At 53.6% G+C, this 24,522-nt stretch overlaps 7 protein-coding genes across 7 annotated transcripts; 2 read left to right on the forward strand and 5 right to left on the reverse strand.

The window, feature by feature from the left end:
* Positions 1-714: 714 nt before the first annotated feature.
* CDEST_02697 (Putative DNA topoisomerase I, DNA breaking-rejoining enzyme, catalytic core) lies at positions 715-4,454 on the reverse strand. Its single transcript, XM_062918856.1, has 4 exons — positions 4,113-4,454; positions 3,674-3,894; positions 1,266-3,614; positions 715-1,213 (listed from the first exon to the last, which is right to left on the reverse strand). Exons 1-4 carry the CDS (start codon positions 4,159-4,161, stop codon positions 1,076-1,078), a joined length of 2,757 nt encoding a protein of 918 aa, XP_062774907.1. The 5' UTR covers positions 4,162-4,454; the 3' UTR covers positions 715-1,075.
* Positions 4,455-4,653: 199 nt separating this feature from the next.
* Positions 4,654-6,197, forward strand: CDEST_02698 (Putative ATP synthase, F1 complex, gamma subunit). The gene is made up of 4 exons (XM_062918857.1): positions 4,654-4,850; positions 5,047-5,639; positions 5,713-5,846; positions 5,915-6,197. Exons 1-4 carry the CDS (start codon positions 4,795-4,797, stop codon positions 6,041-6,043), a joined length of 912 nt encoding a protein of 303 aa, XP_062774908.1. The 5' UTR covers positions 4,654-4,794; the 3' UTR covers positions 6,044-6,197.
* A 40-nt stretch (positions 6,198-6,237) lies between these two features.
* On the reverse strand, positions 6,238-10,354 carry CDEST_02699 (Putative amine oxidase, SWIRM domain, Homeobox-like domain superfamily). The gene is made up of 3 exons (XM_062918858.1): positions 10,159-10,354; positions 9,584-10,081; positions 6,238-9,483 (listed from the first exon to the last, which is right to left on the reverse strand). Exons 2-3 carry the CDS (start codon positions 9,886-9,888, stop codon positions 6,525-6,527), a joined length of 3,264 nt encoding a protein of 1,087 aa, XP_062774909.1. The 5' UTR covers positions 9,889-10,081; positions 10,159-10,354; the 3' UTR covers positions 6,238-6,524.
* A 227-nt stretch (positions 10,355-10,581) lies between these two features.
* Positions 10,582-13,137, reverse strand: CDEST_02700 (Putative sec1-like protein). The gene is made up of 4 exons (XM_062918859.1): positions 12,952-13,137; positions 12,690-12,885; positions 10,913-12,499; positions 10,582-10,853 (listed from the first exon to the last, which is right to left on the reverse strand). Exons 1-4 carry the CDS (start codon positions 13,027-13,029, stop codon positions 10,732-10,734), a joined length of 1,983 nt encoding a protein of 660 aa, XP_062774910.1. The 5' UTR covers positions 13,030-13,137; the 3' UTR covers positions 10,582-10,731.
* Positions 13,138-13,445: 308 nt separating this feature from the next.
* On the reverse strand, positions 13,446-14,849 carry CDEST_02701 (Putative ubiquitin-conjugating enzyme E2, ubiquitin-conjugating enzyme/RWD). The gene is made up of 3 exons (XM_062918860.1): positions 14,385-14,849; positions 14,118-14,268; positions 13,446-14,056 (listed from the first exon to the last, which is right to left on the reverse strand). Exons 1-3 carry the CDS (start codon positions 14,430-14,432, stop codon positions 13,788-13,790), a joined length of 468 nt encoding a protein of 155 aa, XP_062774911.1. The 5' UTR covers positions 14,433-14,849; the 3' UTR covers positions 13,446-13,787.
* Positions 14,850-16,585: 1,736 nt separating this feature from the next.
* CDEST_02702 (Putative serine/threonine-protein kinase, active) lies at positions 16,586-18,184 on the forward strand (the record flags this gene model as incomplete). The annotated part of the gene is made up of 6 exons (XM_062918861.1): positions 16,586-16,592; positions 16,756-16,807; positions 16,868-17,075; positions 17,137-17,293; positions 17,353-17,738; positions 17,792-18,184. The coding sequence occupies 6 exons, from the start codon at positions 16,586-16,588 to the stop codon at positions 18,182-18,184; spliced, it is 1,203 nt and encodes a 400-aa protein (XP_062774912.1).
* A 531-nt stretch (positions 18,185-18,715) lies between these two features.
* On the reverse strand, positions 18,716-22,596 carry CDEST_02703 (uncharacterized protein). Its single transcript, XM_062918862.1, has 2 exons — positions 20,124-22,596; positions 18,716-20,067 (listed from the first exon to the last, which is right to left on the reverse strand). The coding sequence occupies exons 1-2, from the start codon at positions 20,451-20,453 to the stop codon at positions 19,204-19,206; spliced, it is 1,194 nt and encodes a 397-aa protein (XP_062774913.1). The 5' UTR covers positions 20,454-22,596; the 3' UTR covers positions 18,716-19,203.
* Positions 22,597-24,522: the final 1,926 nt, after the last annotated feature.

The raw sequence follows: 24,522 nt of genomic DNA on the forward strand, positions 1-24,522 counted from the left end.
GGCTTCCCTCAGTCCGTATGCATGCAGCATGGCGCAAAAATGCGTGAAAAAAATAAAAATAGAGGGGAAAACAAAGCAAAACGCTATTCTATTCAGGGATTAAACTGTTATTCTAATTCATTTAATGCAGACGCTGTCTAGGGTACATAGTGCTGTGTCATGCCAACAGGAATCTCTAATTTGAGTGGGTGTCAGCGTTAATGCCCTCTGACCGCCGAGGTATGGGCATGCCGAGTCCTGATTTCACAGACTCCCACAATCAGCTCTGCGCCGTCTTCGCACTTGGTGTACTTGCACTGCAGCTTCTGTTATACAAATCAGACGAGTAGCTATGTGTAAGCTAGATAAGGGAGATGAGACGGCTGTTGTAAGCATACATCGTGATCACAGTAGCCGTTACATCTCTTTGTTTGACCTGCAAAGGATTCCCTCCGGGAAAGGTGTGGTGGTTGAGAGCAGGTATGGCTAATACCTTCAAAGATGACCGCCTGCCTCGTCACGTGCTGAGCCTGCCAGAGCATCGGACATCGGAGGACTGGAAGTCGCGCAGGGAAGCGCTCACTTGGCACCCGTTAGTCATGTAAAGTGCAAGCTACCAAAGTGTCCTAGGATCGAGAGCCAAACAAGGAACGAGACATCACGCGTCCACATATCGAAAAATTTAGGGTTACTGAACTTGCTGTTTTGGAATTAACTAAACTAGTCTAGTCTGCCGTGGGTTGTTCGCGGCTCTATACTAAAAAGAGCGGCCGGCGGCATAGAGTATCTTCTTGCTCGCCGTCCTTGACGAGAGCCCTGTTTATTCCCCGTGGCATTTTTCTCACCCTCTCGTTGTATGCATGAACAACTCCGTTGTAGCGCCACTGCCGCTAATATATGCTTTCCTCCCGCCGCCCCGAGTGCTAACGCTAGATAGCAGACCGAGGCTTTGTCGCAGTCCATTTCCAGGCTGTGCGGACTGTTGGTGATTGGAGTCGAAATACTGAAAAATCGAAATGTTTATGGTAGACAAATACAATGATGGAGATTGCTACATGGCGAATAGCGGGTGGAGAAAAGCACCGAAACGCCGTGATCAGAACTCCCAGTCTTCATCCTCAACGGACTTGATAGCCCAGCTGAACTTGTCACGAAGCGTCTTAGAGAAGAACTTCTCAATAGGAACATCAAACTTCTTGGCGAAGACGACGGTGAGACGAGGATCGATGTAGTTCTAGTTTTTCGTTAGCGCAGCTGTTCATTTTCAGGGGATTCTTTAAACGTACGATCTTAGAGGTGCTCAAGGCAACCTCCTTGTTGCCATCACGATCGGCGGCCTGCAACTCCAACGTCTTGACTCTGTCATCAAACTTCTTGACCTGTTCATCAAGCTTCTCGACGGAAGGACTTCGGCCTTCAGGCTCGACCTTCTTTGACTTGTTCTCCTTCTTAAACTTCGCCGCAAGCTCATCTGCGGCCTTGAGGCGCTCCTTAAGCTCCTTGTCGGGAAAGGGCTTCTGACCTTCAGCGAGACGTTTCTCGTTGTCCTTCTCGAACTTCTTCGTGATCTTTCCGCGCTGCTCTTCCACCAGGAACTGCTGGTGCTCGAGAACCCATTCGTCGGTCAAGTCCTCGGGGCGAGCGAAGAAATCCGCACCCTTCTTCTTCTTTATCTTGTTGTCGACCTGAAGCATCATCATTTTCGTCCGCCATTGCTGGTATCGAAGACCCTTGATACGATCGCCGAGCTTCTCCATCTGGGCCTCGTGCGCGGCACCGACGGTGCGCTTATGGTTGCACAGAATGGCGACCTCACGATTGCAGTCGTTGTATAGTTTGACCTTCTCTGCAATGGTCAAGTTCTTGTGATCGACTAGCTTTTGGAGCAGGGTAGACATGGTGAATGATGCGTTGTAGGTACGGAAGACCTTCGCCGTCAGCCCCGGCATATAGTTCTTGAGATGGTTGTTCAGCTGCGTAGTAGTCAGGCGGTCGAAGATATCATCGCCATCGGTCTTTGGCGGTTTCTTGAAGAGCTTCAGGTTTTTGAAGACTTGCTTTTCGACCGTGACCTCATCGTAGAACCGAATGCTGTCCTTTCCGAGGAAGTCGAAGATGACGGTGTTGGGTTCTCGCAGGGTGATGTGCTCGTACTTCAGGGAGCAGCAACCGACGGTTTCGGCCTCGTTCTCGGCGTCCTTTTCGTTGCCTGCTCTGAGAGCAAACTTGTCGATCAGGTACACCGCCGTGGCTCTTTGTCGATCTGCCATGACTTCGCTTTTGAGATCCTTGGTGTAGTCTCTCCGGATCTTGTCGATGTGCTTCTTCAACTCGCGGGCCTTTTCAAACTTCTTCATGTCACTCTGACCCTTGATGGCACTGGCAGCACCAAGCATCACGTACTTGTACGCGCCGTTGATATTCTCCTGCCACATGGCCAGCCACGTGGCCTTATTGTCGTGGACGACGGTCTTCCACTTGTGGCCCTTGGGAGGCTCCGGGATCTTGGCGCCCTTGCCGATGTTGATGGTGATTTGCTCGGGATACACTCTCTTCTTGAGCCTTCCAGTCTTTGGGTGTTCGCCACGACCGCGGAAGAGACTCGGAGGTTCGACACGGAAGTTGCCGACCTTTTCTTTGCGTCCATCCCACTTGCAGTACATGAATGGCGCCTCCAATTCGTCTTTCTCTGCCTTAGCCGCCTTCTTCTCCGCGGGCGACCGATTCTTTCTGATGGCGCTCTGCTGCTCGTAGTACTGGAAGATTTGCTCAAAGTTCATCTTGGAGAACTCCTTCAGGTCGACTTTATTGCCTTGCTTGTCAGTCGCGTGCCCCGACTCCTTCAAGACAGCTTTGAAGTCGTCAAAAAAATTCTTCTGAAACACAGGGTTGTCGACATTGTGCTTCGAGTTCAGCATGGCTCCAAAGAAGCCAGCGACTTCCTCGGCTTCGATCGGAAGGTTGACTGGCTTCCCATCGTATAGCAGCTTGACGTTCTTGGGAAGCGGCTGATACTCGGGCGGGAACATGACGCCATTGTGCTCCAGTGTGGTCCATTTAACACTGTCGTCTTCCTTCTTAGGATCCTTCCACCATTCGTATTCCTCCTCTTCCTCTTCTTCGGGGGCCTCGCTTTCTTGCTTGGCCTTTGAATCGGCTTTCTTGCCCGGAGCCTTGGCGGAAGCGGCAGCCTTACCCTTAGCCGCTGGGGCTTTGGCCGGGGTGCCTCTCTTCGCCATCTTTTTCGCAATGGGCTCATCCGAATCCGATTCGACCTTCATGCCATTCGACTTCCTCTTCGCAGAGCCGGCCCCATTCGACTGACGTTTCTTGGTCGCTGACTTGGCCAAAGGCTCATCATCGGAGGACTCCTCCTTGACAGCCTTCTTTGGCGTAGCCTTCTTTGCCTTGGCCTCGCTGGCACGGATGGTACGCGCCTCCTTGGCGGCCGCCTTCTCAATGTCGGCCTTTTTCTTCGCGAGCTTGGCGCCCAACGGCTGGTCGTCATCGGAGGATTCGTCGGGCAAAGCCGTCTCCTTGTACGAAGGAGGCAGGTTTTTGCCCCTCTTTGAGGTGAGCGGCTCGTCATCAGAGTCTGTCTCTGGTATTTTGGGTTTCGTCTTTTGTCGCTTGGCCTGGGAGTCTGCTGTCAGCCTCGGACTCCGCCACCGTCTGCCTAATACGTGTAACCTACCAGAGGGGCGTCATCATCGCTTTCGGTATCGACTTTATAATTGACCTTGGGCAGTGACGAGCGAGATTTCCGCTTGCCATTCGTAGACGGGCCGTCAATGTCCATGAACTCATCGTCGACGGGTCCATGGCGAATGGAAAGGCCTGGCGGGGCTGCCCTTGCCTTAGATGCGGTTCGGTCCATGTCGAAGTCGTCGGCTTTTGATACTCTCGATGCAGAGACTATAGTGAAAGAGTCAGAAAGTTGCTAAGTTTTTCTTGGGTGGTTTCGCAGGCAGAGTCGGAATGGAGTGCAACGCACGCGACGAGTCAGGTGGGCTTGTGTGTAGGCGTGGGGAGAACGGGAAAAAAAGTGACACGTCCGGCGTAAAGTGGCAGGCGCGAAGGGGGGAAGCGTCCGAAGGCGCAGAAAGTTTAACGTGGTTTGTTAGCGTACTTACTGTGTCCGTTAGACCTCGCAAGAGGTGCGTCGTCGTCGGAGGAGCTCATCGTGAGGGCGAAAGGTCTCGGTTCGGGACGTTTACGGACGAGTAAGTAGGAGCTGAATCGCAAAGTCCAAAACCGGGGCTTTGTGGAGCAGAAAAAGTTGTTATAGAAGCCGATCCGCGCGGAAGAATCGCGTAGATATAGAGGCAAGAGCCGAATGGCTGGAGAGACCGCCACTTGCTTGGGTTGTAGACGCGGGGGAAAACCCACATCAAGTTCGAATAGAGAGGAGGGCGAGGGCTTTTCGTGAAGGAATCGAGGGAAAGGAAGCTAGGAAAGGATGGGCGGGAAATCCATCGAAGACCTTCCAGCAGCGAGGGAAACTTAATGGGGCTGCCCCTGGGAGTCTGGGTAATCCGGGAGAGCAAGAGCCAGGCCCGTCGCGCCTGCGCCACAGCAATGGTCCACGTGACCAGCCACCGGCTGCCGGTCAAACTCAGTTAGCCGGGAAAACGAGGTGGATGGAGTCGGGTGCGAAGAATGCTAGCCGGGGAGGAAAATAACCTCGAACCTACCAATCTCGCTCTATCCCGAAGCACCGTCCGACAGCGTCAATTGATCTCGAAAGCGGTCGTGATCAATTGGTCCCCCCACACGGCAGAGGCTCGATCTTCTTAATATCTACCAACTTTCACAATGCTTTCCCGGGCGGCGAGACCAGCTCTGCGGGCTGCGGCTGCGGCTCCCTCGCGGTAAGTCGGAACCCACACCTTCGCTGAGCTCGGAAAATCGGAGGAAAGGCACTGCACGCCAGAGGAGGTCACAACCAACGGTCGGCCGGCCGTCAGCGATTGAGGAGGATGAAAAGGGAAAATGGGAAGGGAAAGGGAGCGACATCATTGAAGAACACGAGAAAGAGCTGTCATACTGATTGCGGCGTTTCTACAGAGTCACTGCCAGCGCGCCTATCAACGCTGCCACCTTTGCGACCCTCCGTGAGATCGAAGGCCGCCTCAAGTCCATTCGCAACATCGAGAAGATCACCAAGACGATGAAGATTGTTGCCTCGACCAAGCTCAACCGCGCCCAGAAGGCCATGACCGACTCCCGCGTTTACGGCGCCACCTCCAACGAGGTCTTCGATTCGGCCGAGACCAAGCCCCTCGAGGGCGAGGGCAAGAAGGAGCTTATCATCATCTGCTCCTCCGACAAGGGTCTTTGCGGTGGTATTCACTCCGGTCTCTCCCGCACCATCCGTCGCCAGTTCGCCGAGAAGGAGACCACCGCCGACCTCGTCATCCTTGGCGAGAAGTGCAAGGCCCAGCTTCAGCGCACCAACGCGAAGGACATCCGCCTCAACTTTGCCGGTGTCGGCAAGGACGTCCCCACCTTCGCCGATGCCCAAGCCATCGCCGATCAGATCGTCCAGCTCTCGGGCGACTACTCCTCGATTAAGATCCTCTACAACAAGTTCATCAACGCCACCAGCTACGAGCCGACCATCATTGAGGCATTTTCCGAGGAGGCCATCGCCGCGTCCCGTAAGCTCCCCCCTTCGACATGAGCAGAGTGTTCATCGTACAGCAACCAGTATATCTAACAGATTTCTTGCAGCCAACTTCTCCGCCTTCGAGGTTGACGAGGAGGTCCTCCCCAACCTCCGCGAGTACGCCCTGGCCAACTCCATCTACTGGGCTCTGGCCGAGGGCCACGCCTGCGAGATCTCTGCCCGCAGAAACGCCATGGACGTATGTCATCCCCCTTAGCCCCTTGTCTTTTAACTATTTCCGAGCCCGTACTGATTCGAGATTTGCAGAACGCCTCCAAGAACGCTGGTGACATGATCAACAAGTACCAGATTCTCTTCAACCGCACCCGTCAAGCCGTCATTACCGGAGAGCTGGTCGAGATTATCACTGGTGCCACCGCCTCCGAGGACATGTAAAGCGGGTTTGGAAATGCGCGCATCAGATAGAGATGACTGCCACCTCTCTTCCCTTTGTATCAAGCTACCAAGGGCGGCTAGTTGCCCTCAGTGTACCAAATCCTCGCGAATACATCCTGATCTAGAACATGGATAATTCTGTTTCACCTTTTACGTTCATCCTCAGGGATCATTTTTTTGCCTGCGCCAGTGTCATTTTTGTGTTACTGTGGACTGCCTATTGAGTTCTTGTGTACAAGGCTTCCAAGTTTATGAAGCAAAACAAGACTTGCGTCTCAAACGAAAATGATGATGAGTATAATATGTTGTGGGTATGCAGGACTCCTATCAACGCCGGTTGCAAAGTACCATGACCTCAGATGCCACAACGCGCACCTTTTGCAAGAGATGGAAAGACGGCCGACCAGCCCGTTCATTCGCAGCCGTTCATCACGCGACGAATCATGCTCCAAGTAGCGCCTTCCAACCACAAAAGACATACTCAAAAACCAACGTCGCTGTCGTCACTTTCCGCATAGCTGACATGCTTCGTCCTGCGATGCTTCTGCGCACTGCTCTCCCTCCGAGAACTGCTGCCATTCCCGTTCTTGGGGTTGTATGGGTGTTGCTGCTGATACGCCGCCATAATCTCAACGTAGTCCTTGTCCCACTGCGCCGATTTTTCATTGTACACCGCAACAGCCTCGGCGTAAGCTGCCTTCTGCTCCAGCGCCTGGTCCTCAAACGGCTTCTTCTCCTCAGACGTCGTGGCCCTCCACATCTTAGACGTCATGACGCGCACCTCGTTGGGGGCGGGCCTCTTCCGCCCCGCGCGCTCCTCTTCGCACTTTTTACGGGCGACCTCGAAGAAGGTCCTGCTGTAGATAAGGTAGGCGTTCGCGGTCAGCTTGGCCGGCCGCGGGGGCCTCTCGCCGATCTTGGATTTGATATACTGCCAGGCGGCGAGCTCATAGGCTTCCAGACGAGCTTGTTCCGGATCCTTGGGCCCTTCCATTTCTTTGCGCTTGTTGGAAACGCTCTCCTTGGGCAGGACCAAGGGTGTTGGAATGTCTATCGGACCGAGCATGCAGTCGACGACCTCTGATGCTGCACGGAGTCCCGAAAGATAGGCCCCATGGACAGTGGCTGGATGGGTGCCAATGGTGTGCTCTCCGGCGAAGAAGAGGTTGCCGATCGGGCGTGACATGGCGTCATAATCATCAGGCTGCATATCCGGACCGGCCGACGAGTAGCTTCCTCTCGCAAACTTGTCCGAGGCCCAACGGGTAATGACCGACTCAGCGGGGTACGGCACAGCAGGTCCGAAGACGCTGCGTAGAACCTCCGTCGCCTCGGCGATCAGGTTGTCGTTGCTGTTATGCTCCGTGTCGAAACCAGCGTCACCCGCCATTAGCGCCACGAGACATGGCAAACCGGTCGTCTGGGTGACGTTGAACCATTGGAAAAGGCGCCCTCTCGATGATTTGTAGTCGCTTTGGTTCAGACTATGTCGGTTAGGGGCATCTCGCAGAACGCCAAAGATGTGCCGCTCAGTATCCCAGAACGGGTGGTCGTAAACCAGCACCAGTTTGTTGAGCACTCCATATCCTATACGAGCGATCACATCCGTCTTCCACTCTGGTAAAGGCGGGTCGAACTCGACGCTGCCATGCTTCAACACACCAAGCGGTATCGTCGAGACAACATAGTCTGCATCGAATATCGATCCGTCTTCACAGTGAACAGAAGATCGCCCAGTCTCCTGCGTGTCATACTCGATCTTTCTGACGGCAGACCTTGGCCGAACGTTGAGAGGCGTGGGGCAGTGCATGAGACCTCTGGGGACGCTCTGGTATCCGCCAACGATCATTGTGTGCTTGCCTTCCCATTCGTTGCCTGCGTCAATGTCCCAGCCACCTAAGCTGAGGTTGTGAAGATTTGTGGCGTTGCTGTATTCCAAGTTTGCCACGTGCCAGTTGATTAGCCGATGGTCTTGGGCAGTCAAATCCACAATGTTGCGATACTGAACGACGGCCTCGTCCATTACTGAGCCGAGCGTAGCCGCCGGCAAACCCACGGCTTCATTCAAATCAATGTTGGCGTCGCTCGCCGAGCCGGTTTTCAGTGTCCACCCCATCAATTTGACCTTTTCTGAGGCCTTGAGAATGCCCGGTGTGCCAGGTTGGGTATGGACGCGTCCGGTCAGCTTGTCGGAGGATACTGGCACCAAGTTGACTCGCTCGGGCACGTTCTGTTGAGAAACAGGTGGTGCATGTGGTAGAGCGGCAGTCGCTTCTTCAGCCTGGCCGATTGTTCTGTGACCGTCACTCACAGCATCTCGCGCTTCATTGATCAAGTCTCGGTTGCCCTCGATCAGCTTCGAGGGCTGTGACTTGAACTTGTATTCGCTGACTCGGTCCAGGCAATCGTTGTACAAATTCTCAACGAGTTGATCTCTCACGTAGTCAACAGGCTTGCCGTTTGAGTCGTAAATGGTCGTCTCTGATCGCAGGGCACGGTATGGTAGACACAACTGTGCACGAACGAGGACGTTCATTGGATTGCCGCGCTCGAAGCCTGTAATGATCATCCCGCCCATCTCGGCGGTAAGCCGTTCTCCGTTAAAGTCCGGCAGCGGATGCTTCGGATTTGATTTGAATTCCCTTGAATAGACTCTTCCGCCGACCCGACTACGCCCTTCAAGCACGACAACTTCCGGTGGGAGTTCGTCGAGCGCACGAAACCGATCCGAATATTGCTGTATTAACCCGTCGAGGTGTCTTGCGCAGCCCAATCCAGATATACCGGCACCGATGACCACGATTCGTTTTCTCCTGAGTGTGTTTTCAGCGTCTGCAGCCTGTCCAACTCGGTCGCTTGTCGCCGAGAGTTCTACACAGCCAAAGTTGATGTAGCCACGCCGCACTAGCCAGTCGTAACATACGCTAGCGACGTCAAACCACCGCACGTTGGCGCAGCCAACCGCTTCGTTCCTTGCCACTGCAACGCGCGGGTTATTGTACCAAAGTCGGAGGATGCCGTTTCTGATGTTGAGATATGTAGTGACCTGGACATGACTGATGTGCTGGCGTAACATCTGGTATTCCTCTTGATGCAGTGCGTATGGGTTTAGCCTCGAGGACTCGGCAGCTTCTATGCATTGTCTGGCGTATTCATAATTTGAGAGATTTGACGGGATGGACGACTTCGGCTTTACATCAAAGGAACGCCGGACTGCCTCGCGTATTGGAGGGGTTTCCGTCGATGGCATGGGCAGTTCTTTATGCCCCTCTAGGTCCACAGGAGTCGTTGCCTTACTAGATATCGACGAGGGCACTGAAGACAGCTCAGACAGCTCGTGATCTGACAGATTGGTCATCGGCGACTCGAACGATTCGTGAGGGGTATCGTGCGACTGGATATGGAGGGTTTCCGTTTCGGCGTCTTCTATCAGCGGCGAACTGCTCTAGGGTCAGCAAAAGACCCACAACACGCTTCGGGGACAAACATATAAACATTGTAAAGGCATTGAGTTGGGAAACAACAATAGTAGCCACGTACTCAGGGCTAGATGCAGGTACAGAGGACAACTCTGCCTCATCTTGGCTTAGATCATCCAACTCCATGTCTTCTGTCCAGACGACAATCTCCGGTGCAATTTCAGAGATTGCCTCTGATGAGATCCGACTTGATGGGGTTGGTGTCGTCGACTCTGCAAAAGCCGATGCGGAGATCCGTCTCAGCGTGGCATTGGCCCTTGAAGGCGTGAAGTCTGATATGGGTGAGTCCTGACCGGGGTAATCCATCAATGAAGCCTTTCCAACCCCGGATTCCTGCTTAACACGAGACCTCGGACTGGTTCTCATGTTTGAGTCGTCCACTCGGGTTGTGGTCAAGGATGAGCTGTAGGTAGATGTTGATGGAGGCGGGTTGATCGGCGATGAAAGTTGCTCGGCCTGAAGTCCTGTCCGGGGGTGTGTGTGATTTGGTGGGCCTATTCACGAGCCGATAACATGTTACGAGAGATCAGCTCAGATGAACCTGGATAGCCTCGCTTGACTAGATAAGACTCGTCAGCCTATTTAAGTTCTCGGGTTTACGAGTGCTAGATATAAGAGAATATGCGAACTACCGACCGACCTTGACTGCGGAGACGCCACTGGCCCCAGCTGCAGAGCACTGTCCCGTCCTCGGCTAGCTGTCCCAATGTCGTCAAGTCGCGATGGGAGAGCACCAAATGAGGTGCATGAAACTCGGCTTATTGTCCTAGACGGTTACGTTGGGGAAGAAACAAAGGCGTATGCATGAAGAAGGAAATCGGCAGATACATGACCCGTTGAAATCGCTAGGTTCGGCACTGGACATGAGGAGCTCCAGCGTTCGAGACAAAAAGGTGGATCACGTGATACTCTGTCTGTTCTGCGGTAGTGGCAAGCCACACCAATGCTGCACTACCTAGGCAGTTACAGCAGTCCGAGAGCCAAACGGGCAACACCCTCCGACGGCAGTTCGCTGACTCGAGACACTGGCCGGACAATGCAGGCTCCAAAGATGAAGGAACAGAACATGAGGTTGCTTGCTTTCAAACCGAGAACAACCTGCCAGAGAGGGAGGCTTATTATTTAAAATTCGGTCGCACCTTTCACCTTTGATTACATCGCTTCACTCCGAACCCTCCCCCACTTGAAAGCCTCTCAAAGCAGCGCGTCTTACGGCGTTGGGCTTGCAGGCTTGCCATTATCTTTCGCAAACGATTCCCTCTCGATCGCTGCGTCCATCATCCGGTCACCGTTTATTATCGACGTCGTACATATGACGATGTTTCTTCGAGCTGCAGATAGGATCGGTTAGTGACCGGTTGCTTCGAAGATACACTCTGGAGTCGCTTACATTCTTCCTGCTTCGCGATGAACCGCAGAGCAGCAATCTCGGTGAACGTTATGCCTCCGACGAACACAACGAATACCGTCTGCTTTTCAGTTCCTCCTGACAACAAGGCCCGAGCCTTTACAGCTTTCTCCTCGCCCTTCTGCAGTTCGTAAAACGTCTGCCCACGAACGTGCTTGACAGCCTCGTCGAACCCATGCCAGCCCTGTGCTGCAGGTCCTCCCGTTGCAGCGCTGGCCCCGTTCCCCCTCGTGACTTTGAGCAGATATTGCTTCTGCAAAACACACTGGACAAGTCGGACTGACAACGGCGCGTATCCGCTGTAGACGTATGCAATGTCGTTGGGATCGTCTTCCTGGACTTCGTCGACGATGAGCCGAAGCAGTTTGCGAAGATAAGTGTAGTTGGTCTTCGTCCCTGTGGGATTCCCACTGGCGCCAGTCATGGGAATCATTTCCGCCAAGGGGGAAGATCGTGACAGAAACAGCTGGAGCTTCTCGAGATTGTTCAGAGTCAGAATGTGTTGGTAGCCGTAGCCTTCCAGTATAAGCCGCCGGAACTGGTCAAACTCCTTGGGTTTGATCCCGCCTGATATGCACGAATAGATGCAAAGCAGCCTGAGAACTTCCGGCAACGGTGTATCACGAGCTATCAGCTCCTCAATGGCGTCAAACTGTGAGGAAGGGTCTGCGCCAGCCGCAAGATTTTGTTGGGCTTCCAAAAGACCTTTGAACTGGTCTGTCCGCGTATACTTTATAATTTCCTCCGCCAAGCCTGTATGAATCCTAAGGCTTTGCTGCTCGGCTTGGTACCCCGGCAGCTTACTGACAAAGTCTTTGAGCTCCGCGATCGACTTATGGCTATTCCGACCCTCGTAGTCCTTTTGCAAGTTCTGTAGGCGGCGAGCAACTTTGTTGAGCAAGCTGCCCACAATAGCAAAGTTAGTATCCCGGAGTTGCTCGTATAGCTTGTCGGAGGAATCCAACTGAATCTTTCGTTTCCTAGCCTGCGCACTGGCCGTCGAGGACTGGGACGGGGCACCAACCACGGTAGTGTCGACTTCAGCTTGGTTGTTCTGGATGCCAAATACCTCATCAATGAGTCCCTCATACGTCAGCTGGGTCAGCAAAGGGGTGACAAAGTCCACTTCGCGATCGATTATTATGACACTCTCGATGAGCGTGCTCGGTGTCAAGCCGCCTCTGTTCGTCTCATTTGCATCTTCGCCAGCAAGTATCTCTTGTCTCATTCGCGCCAAAAGCTCAGCCACTCGTTTCGCGTTGTCGCCTTTGCCGATGATCCGGGGGAACAGGCCATGATTCTGTTGGATTTCCATCAGAGCTTTGGCGAGCAGGAATGACGGCGTGACATCCCTCGAGAGATAAAGATCGCGAAAAGATTCATCCAGCTCGAGCGAGAGAACGTCTTTCTCCAGAGGAAAGAAATACAACGGCAACTCAGAGATGTTGACATCGCCCAAGACGCCCGCCTCCTCCAGCAGTTTGTCAGAGACAAGGGTCCGCCGAGGTACCCAGAAGATGTGGAACTCATGGCCGGTCTGGCTCTCGCGCTGTAAACGTCGAATCTGCTCTGAAAGGCCGTTAGCAGTGGACTCAGCGCGCCTAGCCTCACGAAAGATAGGATGAGCTGAGGCTTTCACTACCATGCCTCCGTCAACCAAGGCATCGTATGACCAAACCAAGCTCGAGAGCCTGGAGCCGTTCAGCTGGTACGTGGAAAAAGGAAAGCTTCGTGGGTTCGCATCGTAGAACGCGCTGACCTGCTATTGTTTGTGCATGACGCGCGCACTCCCCGCGAGCTATGAAGATGACATTCCGCTGGCTCGTATCTGCATTCTTGTTCTCGAGAAAGAAAAACTTGTCCACGCCGTATTCCTGGAGAGTGGCGACCTTGACGATGGTGCCAATTGGGCCGGCCAAGCTGCGCTCAAGAATGAGGTTCTTCTTTCCACGAACCTGATTGCACCGAGGTGATTAGCTCTTGGGCGGCGGTAGGTTGCCGGCTCGAAACGCCTTACTTACAGCCTCGAGCAGATAAAGGAGGTCCTTGCGCGCCTTGTCCTTTATCTGTTCCGTATTGAAGCCAGCTCTAGGAGCCATTTTCAGCTCTCCATACAGTTGGAAGTGTGTTTTTTCGTGGTGGCGGCTTGGACTGACTGACCGCTGCTCAGTGAGTGAGGTGGAAGGTCAAAGGTACGCCATGTCTGGAGCTACCTGTCACCCACCCACACTACCTGTCGGGGCGGGAGATTAGATAAGAAATACCTACCATCACCTCACACTCAGAGCTGCGTCAGCGGGGTCTTGGCGGAAAGAAGAAAGATGTCACTTGGGGGTATCCAGTTCGCTCTACGGCGGGTGATCGTGGTGTTCCATGTCGGATTAGCGGGACTCAGCCACTGAAACTGCGGCCCCTCAGCGCTGTCATCATACAGTACTTTATGTTGTTCGAGATCATTTTCTCAAAGCAGAGTCGGCGATCGGTCACCCACTCATGACAAATGTGTTTTACCGTACGAATATGTTGACCGGGCACCAAATGCCACTATATGGCCTGGTTTCTGGTAAATACGTACACTAGGCAGCTAGCAAGGCACCTAGCTAGTCGCCCAGCCTGATCTCACACTGCCCGCCATCAACACGGGACCAAACAGCGTCTGCAAGGGGCCCGGTCCCGCTGTGAAAGTTCCAGGTGCTCTTCTCGAAGTACCGCTCCATAAAGCTGTAGAGGACGCATTCTGCCTCTTGCAGAAAACTAACTCGGTAACCAGCTTGCCTGTCCTGAGTTACCGATGTGTATGCCAAATCCAAATCCAACGCCTAAAACAACCCTGCCCCGTATGACACACTCCTCTTGATCAGACAGTGTTATCATGATAGTAGAAGTCAATGTCTCTAGGTCGCAGTCTGTTGCTTTTGACGAACTCGTCGTCCCCCGCCGGTCTTTCGTTTTTCTCGTTGCCAGTCAGCATGCTCTGTATGCTCATGCAGACGCTCTCAACGTTTTGCACGGGACTCCAGCCCTGGCTGCCGAGCAAGTCCAGGCAAATTATGCCATTAGAGTAGATGTGAGGGTGCATGGGAATCGGTCGCTCGGTCGTCTTAACGAAGGTAACCTCTGGGGGTTCTACGAAAGATGGTTAGATCCGACTGCAAGGACGACTTGCGGTGAATGCGAAGGGGCATACCTATAGGGTATTGTTGTGAGAACTTGAACTTGAGTCTGTAGACCTGGTCTTTGTACAGCGGGTTGTCGTCCAAAACCCTAATGTCCATGAACCATTCTTCAAAGTTGTCGGCCGAAATGAGATCAATACCAGGGGGTAGGTCGGTGTTGAGCTATGGATTCAAAAGTCAGAAAATGTCGCGACACAGCGCGCGTACGCGCGCAGCTCGATAGCAGGGAGAAGCATTGATCGTGACGCAGGACAGAAAGCGGCCTGGATGCGACGGACCTTGGAAAGCTCTTTGGCCAGCCGCTTGGAGGCGAAGCTGGACGCCATTTCGAAGCGCGAGAAGATGCAGGATGATGCGAACCAAGCCACGCGAGACAAAGGACAGGAAAGGGAAGTAAGAGTAGGTAAACACTGGAGCAGATAAATATTGGTGGTTCAGAAAGTAAGGCAAGGCAGGCAGGCCACTGAGGAAGGATGGGCTTGTTGGTTGTTGGAGGGGCCGCAGAGAGACGGACCCCACGATTCGGTGGTTCCTGCCGAGAACAGCAGCACAAGACGGGGCAATGTGAGCACGCACGCCGGAAAAGCGAACACAAGAGCTGAGGCGATATCTGGATGCGACTGCAGTCGGTCCGGGGCGAGGCTGTTGCGTCCGAGCCTGTTCTATTAGGAAAGAGCCAAATACCGCAAAGATGCAGGAAAGGGACGACGAAGAAGAGTTGTGCTGTCAGAGAAGACGCAATGATGAAAAGGTAGCAGGCAAGTCTTTGTTGGTCGAGTTCCGCTAGACCCGCGCGAAAAGGCACTGTAACAGCAGACAGCGCTCAGATTACAGGCGCAAGGTCGGTAGCAGATTACCTAAGACTTTTCAATGCTCAAATGACGCTACGAGAAGGGATTGGGTGTGCACCACCATGGACCAGAAAACGCATATGCTAGCGGGTCCCATTTTACTTCAACAATTCAAGCAGTTCTTGGTCCCTGAAAGAGTGTTTTCGTACCCGCATGCTACATTTGTAGGTCCGCACATGGCGGTAGACTGTAAATGCCTCTGGCTGTGGGATTTGAGGACACCGTTCCGGTCACCAATGTTTGTCCAGCGTTGGCTTGCTCGATCGTTGAAGAGAGTATCTGGGCCGATGACTCGAGAAGCCCCTTGGGTGTCTCCAAGAGCCAGGCAAATAATATCTGGGCTTGGAGAAGGGATAGAGATTGACACTCGAGCATGTGTGCCCGAAGCTTCCCGAGAGGCATGCGAACATGTGAAGATCAGATAACAACCATTGTCTTGCGTGTGCCCGTAGTCTGCTTCGGCGTATGTATAGACTTGCTATCTGAGAGCCTCGTGAGGAGGTCATGCTGTCAATGTGTATTTATCGCTGCGTGTTGTGAGTAAGTAATAAGTACTACCAGATCTGCCTACATTGCGGGTTTGCCATGCGTCTGCGATTGGGATGCTGGTCACTCAGACTCGGGAACCCTAGGCAGGTAGGTAGGTATTCATTCTGCTGCAACCCCTTCCGCAAGATGTCATTACAGGGAAACAATTGTTAGTTTGCCTGGATGGGCCTAGGCCCTTCTTTGCCTAGGTATCTATCTACCTCCGGAGCCTTACAGCTCAGCAACCAACTCGCAGCGGAACCGGGTGAAAAGCGGCCTCCTCAGCCACACTTTACAGCCAACCGTCTTACTAGTCGTCAAGATGCGGCGACCCACTCTTGGGCCCTTGCAAGTGCATTCATCACGGCCATGTCCGTGCTTTCCTCTTCCGCCCCTCATTTGTCTGCGGCTGAGCATCCTCTCAATTCTTAGCAGCCCACAAGGCTCACTCCGGCTTGCCATGGCCCCTGAATGCTGTTAACTTTGTGATGGATGGATGAGCTGCATCCTTTGCTGTTTGGCCGTACTGCCTACTTCGAGGTTGCCTAGGTTGCCTCCGTTGCCTCTGGAGGCTCTTGTGTCGTACGGGATGAGGGAAAAGTGAATCCTGTGCTGTGCGAGATACCCGGCAGAAATGTCGCTCACCAATTTACCGCAGTGCCTAGATAGAATAAAAAGGTAGGTACTCCGTAGGCGCTGGACCACCGAGTCTCTTCCCCTTCTTTGCTTGTGAAGCTCACCTCCTTACCTCTCTTCCCATCGCACTTCCAGTCTTCCATTTACCCCACTTCACCCCTCAACCCAAGCACCCGCAGCTCCCAGCACCCCCAACCTGGACCCCCTCTCGCAGTCGACCTTGCAAGTCTCCATCAGCAACGCTGCTTGTCCTTCTCGTCCAGGGTTCGAGCCTTCTCTGACTGCTTGAATTTTCCCTTCCCCTACGCCAGGCTCAAGCATCTCTCCCCCATAAACGCCCGTCTACGCTCCCGTTCCTGTCGCTCAACTCCTGCTCGACAATCTATTCCATCGACTCAGCACTTCTCGTGGCCCAGTCATTCGACCACCCTTCACTCACTGCGACCGCTTTCTCGTCTAACAAAATGAGTTGTAAGTGCCACCGTCGATCGCGCTGAATTCTGGTTCCACAATGCCTGCGAACCGCCAGCTTCGCTCTGTTTTGTTACTTCAGTCGTTCTCGCCTCACGAAGCAACGTCTCCGACCCTGGCGCTCTCGTGTTACAACCGATGCTGACCACAAATCCGTCTACAGTCTCCAACATGCTGAGCAGGCTGCAGGGTCAGCCCGAGAGCTACGACAAGAAGTCCGAGCCCCTCCTCGATTATACTATTCTGAAGATTGCATCCTAATGTTTTCGTTTCAGGGCCAAATACCGCTTCGGACGCACCCTTGGAGCTGGAACGTACGGTATCGTCCGTGAGGCTGACGGTCCCACTGGCAAGTGCGCCGTGAAGATTATCCTGAAGAAGAACGTCAAGGGCAATGAAAGGATGGTATACGACGAGTTGGACATGCTCCAGCGCCTCAAGCACCCCCATATCGTCAAGTTTCTCGACTGGTTCGAGTCGCGTGTAAGTGCTGCACCATTTGAAACCATGCCCTAACCTGGCAGCTCTGACAACCGCCCTGCAGGACAAGTACTACATCGTTACTGAGCTGGCTACGGGCGGAGAGCTCTTCGATCGGATTTGCGAGCAGGGTAAGTTCACGGAGAAGGACGCTTCGCAAACCATCAAGCAGGTCCTTGAGGCCGTCAACTACCTGCACCAGAACAACGTTGTGCACAGAGGCAAGCTCTTCCCGAAGTCTCGCACCATTCTCACGCAGTCTTGCTGACTCAAAAGTCAGATCTGAAGCCCGAGAACCTTCTCTATCTGACCAGAGACGCCGAGTCTGACCTGGTCCTGGCCGACTTCGGTATCGCGAAGATGCTCGACAGGAAGGACGAGGTTCTTACAACAATGGCCGGCTCCTTTGGCTATGCAGCCCCCGAAGTCATGCTGAAGAAGGGTCACGGCAAGCCCGTGGACATGTGGTCTATGGGTGTCATCACATACACTCTTCTCTGCGGTTATTCTCCTTTCCGCTCCGAGAACCTCCAGGACCTCATCGATGAGTGCAGTAATGCCCAGGTCGTTTTCCATGAGCGTTACTGGAAGGATGTCAGCGACGATGCCAAAGACTTCATCCTGCATCTTCTGCAACCGGAGCCCGTGAAGCGCTGGTCGAGTGAGGTTAGTTGACCTAGCTGAAAGCTGTCAAGATCAGACCATTGACAAAATAACAGGAGGCTCTCCGTCACCCCTGGCTCAGCGGAGAGAACGCCACCGACCACAACTTGCTTCCCGAGATCAAGGCGTACATTGCCAAGGCTCGTCTCCGCCGCGGCATCGAAATGGTCAAGCTTGCCAACAGAATCGAAACCCTCAAGGCCCAGGAGGAAGACACGGAAGACTCGGATTTCCCGGCCGATGCAATCAGCGCAGCCGACCAGTCCAAGCACGTCGGCGCGCATGACATCGCCGTTGGCGAGAAGCGGAGTTTGTCAAAGACGATCAAGGGGGCCATCTTCCGCGAGGTTGTCCTTGCCAAGGTCCGCGAAATGAAGCAGCAGGAGGATACGCTCAAGGTGAAGGAGGAGGCGGAGAAGGAGCACAAAAGACGCAGCTTCCAGGGCTGATGAACGATGCCTCCCTCTCGACGGCGATGCTGATGGGTTTAGCGGGACCCAGGAAGATGATACCACACGGGTTGGATGACACAGCGGGGCCCGATTGCGGCTCAAGAGCATCTATTGATGTTGTTGATATTTCCTTGCTTATCGCGCTGCTATTGGTTGCGTACACATTTCGTTTCAAGCCTCGGTACAGGACTTCGTCAGTGTTGATTTATTGTTGCTTTGTCGGAGCGGATGGGAGGAGCAGAAAAGCGAGGGACCCACGTTTTCCACATCAAGCCATCAATTTCTTGAGGAATCAATTTTCGCATTTGCACCGACCGGATATTGCTTGTATTGCAGGTCGTCTGGACAAACGCTATGGGTGGCATTTGACAGATCTGACCGCCTTAGATGTTTGGCCATGTTAGTGGTCCGGTTTAAGCAGTATCGGTTGTCCTGAGGCGCCCCGCCGGCGAATGCCCTTGTGGGCAGGTTAAACGTACACAACTGGGCATCCAAGGCATCAAATGGTATGGGAAAGGTACAGCTTCCAAGATGAACCTTGCGAATTGGCATTGCTGCTACTTGAAGGCCGGCATGTTGTTACGCTAGAAAGATAGCCCCCTCCTTGCTCTAAACTACTAATACTAAATTGTGTTGGTTATTCGTTACGAGTCGTTGATGTGGTTTGTACAAGGTATATTTGAGAAGATGCGAACGAAAAAAACAAACCCAGCCTCGAAGAATTCAAGAAAGAAACCGTCCTGTCGTGCGCCGTCTTGCTCTTAGATGCCGAGTCGATCGATAAACAAAAAATCGCGTGAAACGCAAATGTTGCCGCCCTTTTTGGTTTACCCTGGCTACCGATCCTGTATGCTTTTGGTCTGTCGTAAAATAGGAAGAGTATGAAATGCGCCTTGAGTAACGATGGTATGAATACCATTGAAAGGAAAGGGTGCCGGTGGTATCATGTGAAAACTAAGAGCAGAAAATGCGAAATGTTGAATGAGTGGATGTGATCCTGAGCTAGATCCAATCCATCACGATAACTCGGCGAGGACGCTCTCGCGAAGCGCCTCATAGCGGCTGGCGTCGAAGCGGCGACGCTGCCAGTTGTTCTGGCGGAGACGCTCGATCCGAGCCTTGATGTCGAGGTTGCGCAACTCGTCGCTAAGCTCCGGGGTAGCGGCTCTAGTAGGAAGTGAGTTGACGGAGGGAAATGTCTGAGAGGACGTGGCAAGCTGCTCCTCGATGTCTGCAATGTGGACTGCAATTTGTGATCGCAGGCTGGAAAGCAAACCGCAGTAGCGGTGGATGGAACGCTCTTGGAGGAAGTCGAAGGCATCGCAGTCCTCGTTCAAGGGCTCGGGTGTTGGTGGCTTCGCCATCTCCTCGGGCTCGTCAGCGGGTTCTGGCTCCTCAGGAAGAACCGGGAGATAGCGCGGCTCGGGTTCTTGCGGGGCACACAGGAAGTCTTCGAAGCCAAGAGTGGGAGAGTCGGGGCGGATGAAAGGTTCCTCAGGAACTTCGCAGAAGGTGACGCGCTTCTTTTGTGAAGTTTGATTGTTGGAGAGTTTGTTTACGGCCTCTTCAACGGAGTAGACAGATGGGGTAGGCGATGAGAAGGCCGTCGAATTCGTCCATGTTCGAGATGAGGCGCGAGACGAGACTGAGCTTGAAGGGGAGTGCATGCTCGATGTTGCTGCTGAGGATGGTCGTGATGAGCGGGCCATATTCTCGTCCGCAGCCTTGCTTAGATTCGATGCCTGTGTGTAGTGATCCCGGGCTTGCTGGAGGAGCATTGTGCGGTATGGAGATGTGCCCCGTAAAGGGCGAGAAAGCATATCAAAAGAGCTGGCAGCATAGAAGTGGAGGTAGATCAGGTACGCCGGTTCAATGTTCGCCTTCAGTTCCGGGTTAGCGATTCTGGGCCCATTCAACCTTCATACATGTGACTTACAGATTCCTTTATATTGTCTAGGATTTCGCAGCAGCGCAAAGAGCATGGCCGATATTTTCGGTTCATATACTGACGCTTGACTTCGGACACAGCCTTGCTCCATTCTGCAGAGGTGTAAGGCAGAACTGGAAGCGATGCCGGTGTTTGCATTGACAGGCGCCTCGAGGTGCGCGATTTGGGAGACACAGCCGGACTGACTGGTGTCGTCGTTGTTACCGTTGACTGTAGCGCAGAGGCGCTTGACGACGCGGGTTTGTTGGCGGGAAAGACGATACTGCCACGGGAACCGGCAGCGACGGGCTTGAGAAGCAAGGGTATTAAACCGCCCATCGTGAAGGGTTGGTAGTGTGTGCTGGTTGGGAGAAATTTTGAAGGTCAAGTCGCCTGAGCAAGCACTTGATGCTGAGAAAACAAGTTGTTGAGACAGTCGGGTAGAAGTTTCGACCTGGATGAGCGAGGAGCGACGAGTAATGGCTGGGAAACACCCAACAAGTCGATGCAAGATGATTCCGTGTTCGGTGTAAGTGGGTAAACCCCTAGAGATGCGTAACGGGCGGTGCACCGGGACTCGGGAACGGTCTCAAGTCGTCTGAACTTGGCCTAGATTGCGCGCGGATTGGTCGTTGGCCTCAGTACTGAGAGTGATCTTCAACCAGGGTTTGTGTCAGGCGCCGTCCAGGTGGTGTTGAGTTGATAGGTGTCCAGGATTCCCACGTTTGTGCCTTCGAGGCTATTCAGACGAACTGGAAAGGGATGGCGTGAGTAGGTCGCAAGGCGCCAATGTGATGTAAATCAGATGTGCTTTACGGTGGATCAATCGTACAACCTTGCAGTCCATGAAACCAGAACGACAGGTTGTGCAAGATCGCTTGGGGCAGGCTTGACGTCGAGGAAGGCAGAAACTATGCGAGGCCAGCCAATTGTAAGGACCGTGTGCGGTTGCAAGGTATTGGGTGAAGGTGGCAGCTGAAAAGCAAGACAGAACTTCGAATATGAGACCAGCGACGGAATATCAGTCTTGGGATGACGAATTGCCGGCCCAACGAGTCAAGGCTAGAATGCCACGAGAAAAGAAACCGGTTCGTGGTAATCGTAGGCCGACGGTCGGAAACTTGGTAGTGTGGATAGCACCGGGTGAGAAACAAGATGATGCGAGAAATCCACGAAGAAATGAGAGGAGAGGCTGGGGAATCACGCGGAGAAGGATCGCAAAAACGCAGACGAACACCCTGCGGGCATTAGGAGGGGGATGGGCCGTATTCAAGTACCTCGTGGGACGCATCCAGGGGAGGTGATTTCGCGGGTCCTGAAATGGGTGTCCGTCGAGCTCGAGGCTCGAGCTTTTCCCTCTGTCTAGTTTGCTTCACGCAGGATGTTTGCGCATCGACGTTGGGCTAGTGAGAAAAGGGGAACAAGCTTCAGGCGTGGCCCGCGCAATGAGATTTTCTCGTCTCTTTCGAGGACGGACCTGCTTCTCGTGCTCCATCTCTGAGGGGTGCGTTCCCCTGGCACCGGCGTGGCAGGGGAACACAACCCTTGCTGCTAGCCCTGCCCGTCGTTAGTGCTGCGGATGGTCATTGGTGATGAAGTGGTGAATCCACATCCAATGCACGTCTCTTGCGTGCAGATGTAGCTCTGGTTTACGGTACTTTGCATCACTGACCTCGAGTACGCGCTGCCACGCTGCGTGTCAGTCCCATTCACCACGGATACGCTGGAGAGAGTGTTTGCGTGGCACGCTGCGAGCTGGGAGGCGCTGTATGGTGCCGTGGGAAGGCCTGGGTTGTTCGGGGAAGGAGGGTTAAGCAGTCACCTCTGTAATCTGCAAGTCGCAAATAGTTCCCACCTCGCGACTGGGCCCTGGGTAGTCCGCTTGGTGGATACGCTGGGTGGATAAGCTACGAACGGTGCTCGTGGGCAGAGGCGTAAGTCGTGACGAGGGACCCGGACCGTCGTCGATGGCGTTTGTATGTGCGAGATCCGTATCTCGCAAGCACAAGAGCTGGTACTACTTGCAGGCCGAGAACGTCTTGCCAGTCCGACAGTCGTCAAGCAAGGATGAGCTCTGTGAGTGTTAAAATTGGGATATGGTAAATGGGATGGGGGAATCGGGCGATTTGCGGTCCCGTTGTGGATTGCACGGGACGGACGGAGATGATTCGCCCGCCGGCTGGACTGGTGTCATTTAGCAAGAGGGATGATGCTGATGAAGATTCCGTGACTTCAAGTTACGACACAGGCCAGAAACGCCATGTGTGTCTGGTCAGCAGGGAACCGTGTCTTTAGGCGATCAACGAACCGAAAGCCAGAAGGACAAAGTTCGAAGAAGCGAAGAATAATGGGCTGCCTGCGACATCAGCGCCACTAGCTGGTTTAAGTGCGAGACGGTTGGAAGACACTCGACCCTTGCTCCAGAGGAAAAGGGAAAAGAAACATGCGTGAAGGAGTTTGCTTGTGAAGGATTCTTTCCAACGGTGAAGCAAGCATGTGGCAGAAACCACACCACAGTTTCCTGGCTAATGGAGGGCTTGAGCAGCAAACACTCACCCGGTTAATTTCACCGCGGTGGGCTTGCATAGCCAACAGTCTAGTCTGTCGTCTATAGCCCAGTGTCCAGGTCCATCAAACACCTTCCCGCATGCTACTGTTGCCGGACGGGTCACGGGGTGGCTATTGTTGCCCTCGCCCTGGATTTCGGAAAGGGGAGTGGCCTGGAAACTGGACAGTCCATCCCTGTATTGCTATCAACACACCTAGGTACCTACCTATCTAAGTATCTACCACCCCAGGTAGGGATTCAAGGTACTTGGGAATTGGCCAATCCTCGTACCTACATATAGGTACAATACCTCAGGTAGGTAGGTACCGAACAGTAGTTGCCCAGGCATGCTCTTGCACCGGAAGCCATGGGCCGACAACCGAATGACGGGTCCGCCTATACCCCTGCATCAGATCTTCGTTGTCGTTCCCTTCCTCGGGCGACCGTCACTTTCCACGCAGCTTCCTCCCCTTCCACGCCCCATGAGAGATGAGATGGTGAGGGCCTCCCCTTTCCTCCCCTGTCACAATCCTTGCAACCTCGTCTCGCCTTTGCCGCCTCTCATTGCACCTCATTGGACTTGTTCCCATAGTATCCGTATCCGTAACTGGGCGTGCTTTGGGTCGACATGCACATTGCCTTCCAGGTTCATGACAAGTGACAGCATCCCACCCAGTCCCAAATTCCCAAAACGCACCGCAGCCCTGTTATCACCCTGTTGGCCTGCTCAAGCCTTCCGTTATGCCTCCATGGAACATGGGTCAAGGACTTGGTTAGCCTGTGTTCTCCTTCCTCTTTCCTCATGAGGCCTTAGGCCTCCTCCTGCTCAGCCATGGCCCATCCATTTGGTGCCCGGCGGGCCGGCACTCGAGTAATGCTGCTTGCATGGAGTATGACAAGCCAGCGAATCTCCATTGAAAGATACGCATTGAAATACCTACCTTGGTCAATGTTCGTTACCACCCACATCGTCCAGCGGTCCCAGAAACGTGGTAACCTCATCGTGCCCCTAGTGCACCGCGTATCCCCGTCTCGGCATTTACCACCCCCATCAAACGCCCACGTTAAGAGGTCTCACCAGACAGATAGGATGCTCCATTAATGAAGGCTGCCGAACGACATTGAGTCGCGCAACGGCCGCGACTGCCTCGCAAAGAAGGCGGCAACATAGTACTCCAACCTTCCAGGCCCTGGGCTCTTGAAGAGAGAAGCAATTTAGCAAAGCCAACGTCAACAACGAGAGATCATAAGTTACGAAAAAGGAAAGGGGTGGAACTTTGGTTCAACCACCGCACCACCCCGACCGGCCGGACCGCCTCCACGCGAATCAGTTGCCAAACACTGCTCGAGGCCCCTGTCAAAATCATCAACTCGCATCATCCTGTTTCACATCCGACCAACGCTCCAGCTGTTCAGTTCAGCTCGTGCTCGTTCTCGTGCCCTCGAACCTCGGACAAAACAAACAACGACTGGGTATCCGAGAGCACACTCGTCCGAAGGCAAACGGGGTTGAGGTGGAGGTCTGAGCGCTATCTCACGGACTACGGACCCGCATCATCGAAAGAATTGGGACCGAAACGAAACATTACCTTCCCCTCACCGTACCTCACCACCAATGCAATGCGACTCTACTAGTAATCACGCGCACAGGTCTCTCTGTCAATACCAAAACAAAAAATACATACAAAAAATTACAGACAGCATGCACCTCCAATCCCTATCACCGTTGCAATATCTGCACCTTGGGCCTCCGTGCCACCCTTCTGGTCCTCACCGCAAGATCGAAAAGCATGGTAATTCGTCCACCCACGTTCGAGGCCTCGCGAAGCTTGGTCTTGTGTCGTTGGTAATTGTTTGGGC

This window comes from Colletotrichum destructivum, chromosome 2 (assembly GCF_034447905.1).
Source record: "Colletotrichum destructivum chromosome 2, complete sequence".
Taxonomy (NCBI): domain Eukaryota; kingdom Fungi; phylum Ascomycota; class Sordariomycetes; order Glomerellales; family Glomerellaceae; genus Colletotrichum; species Colletotrichum destructivum.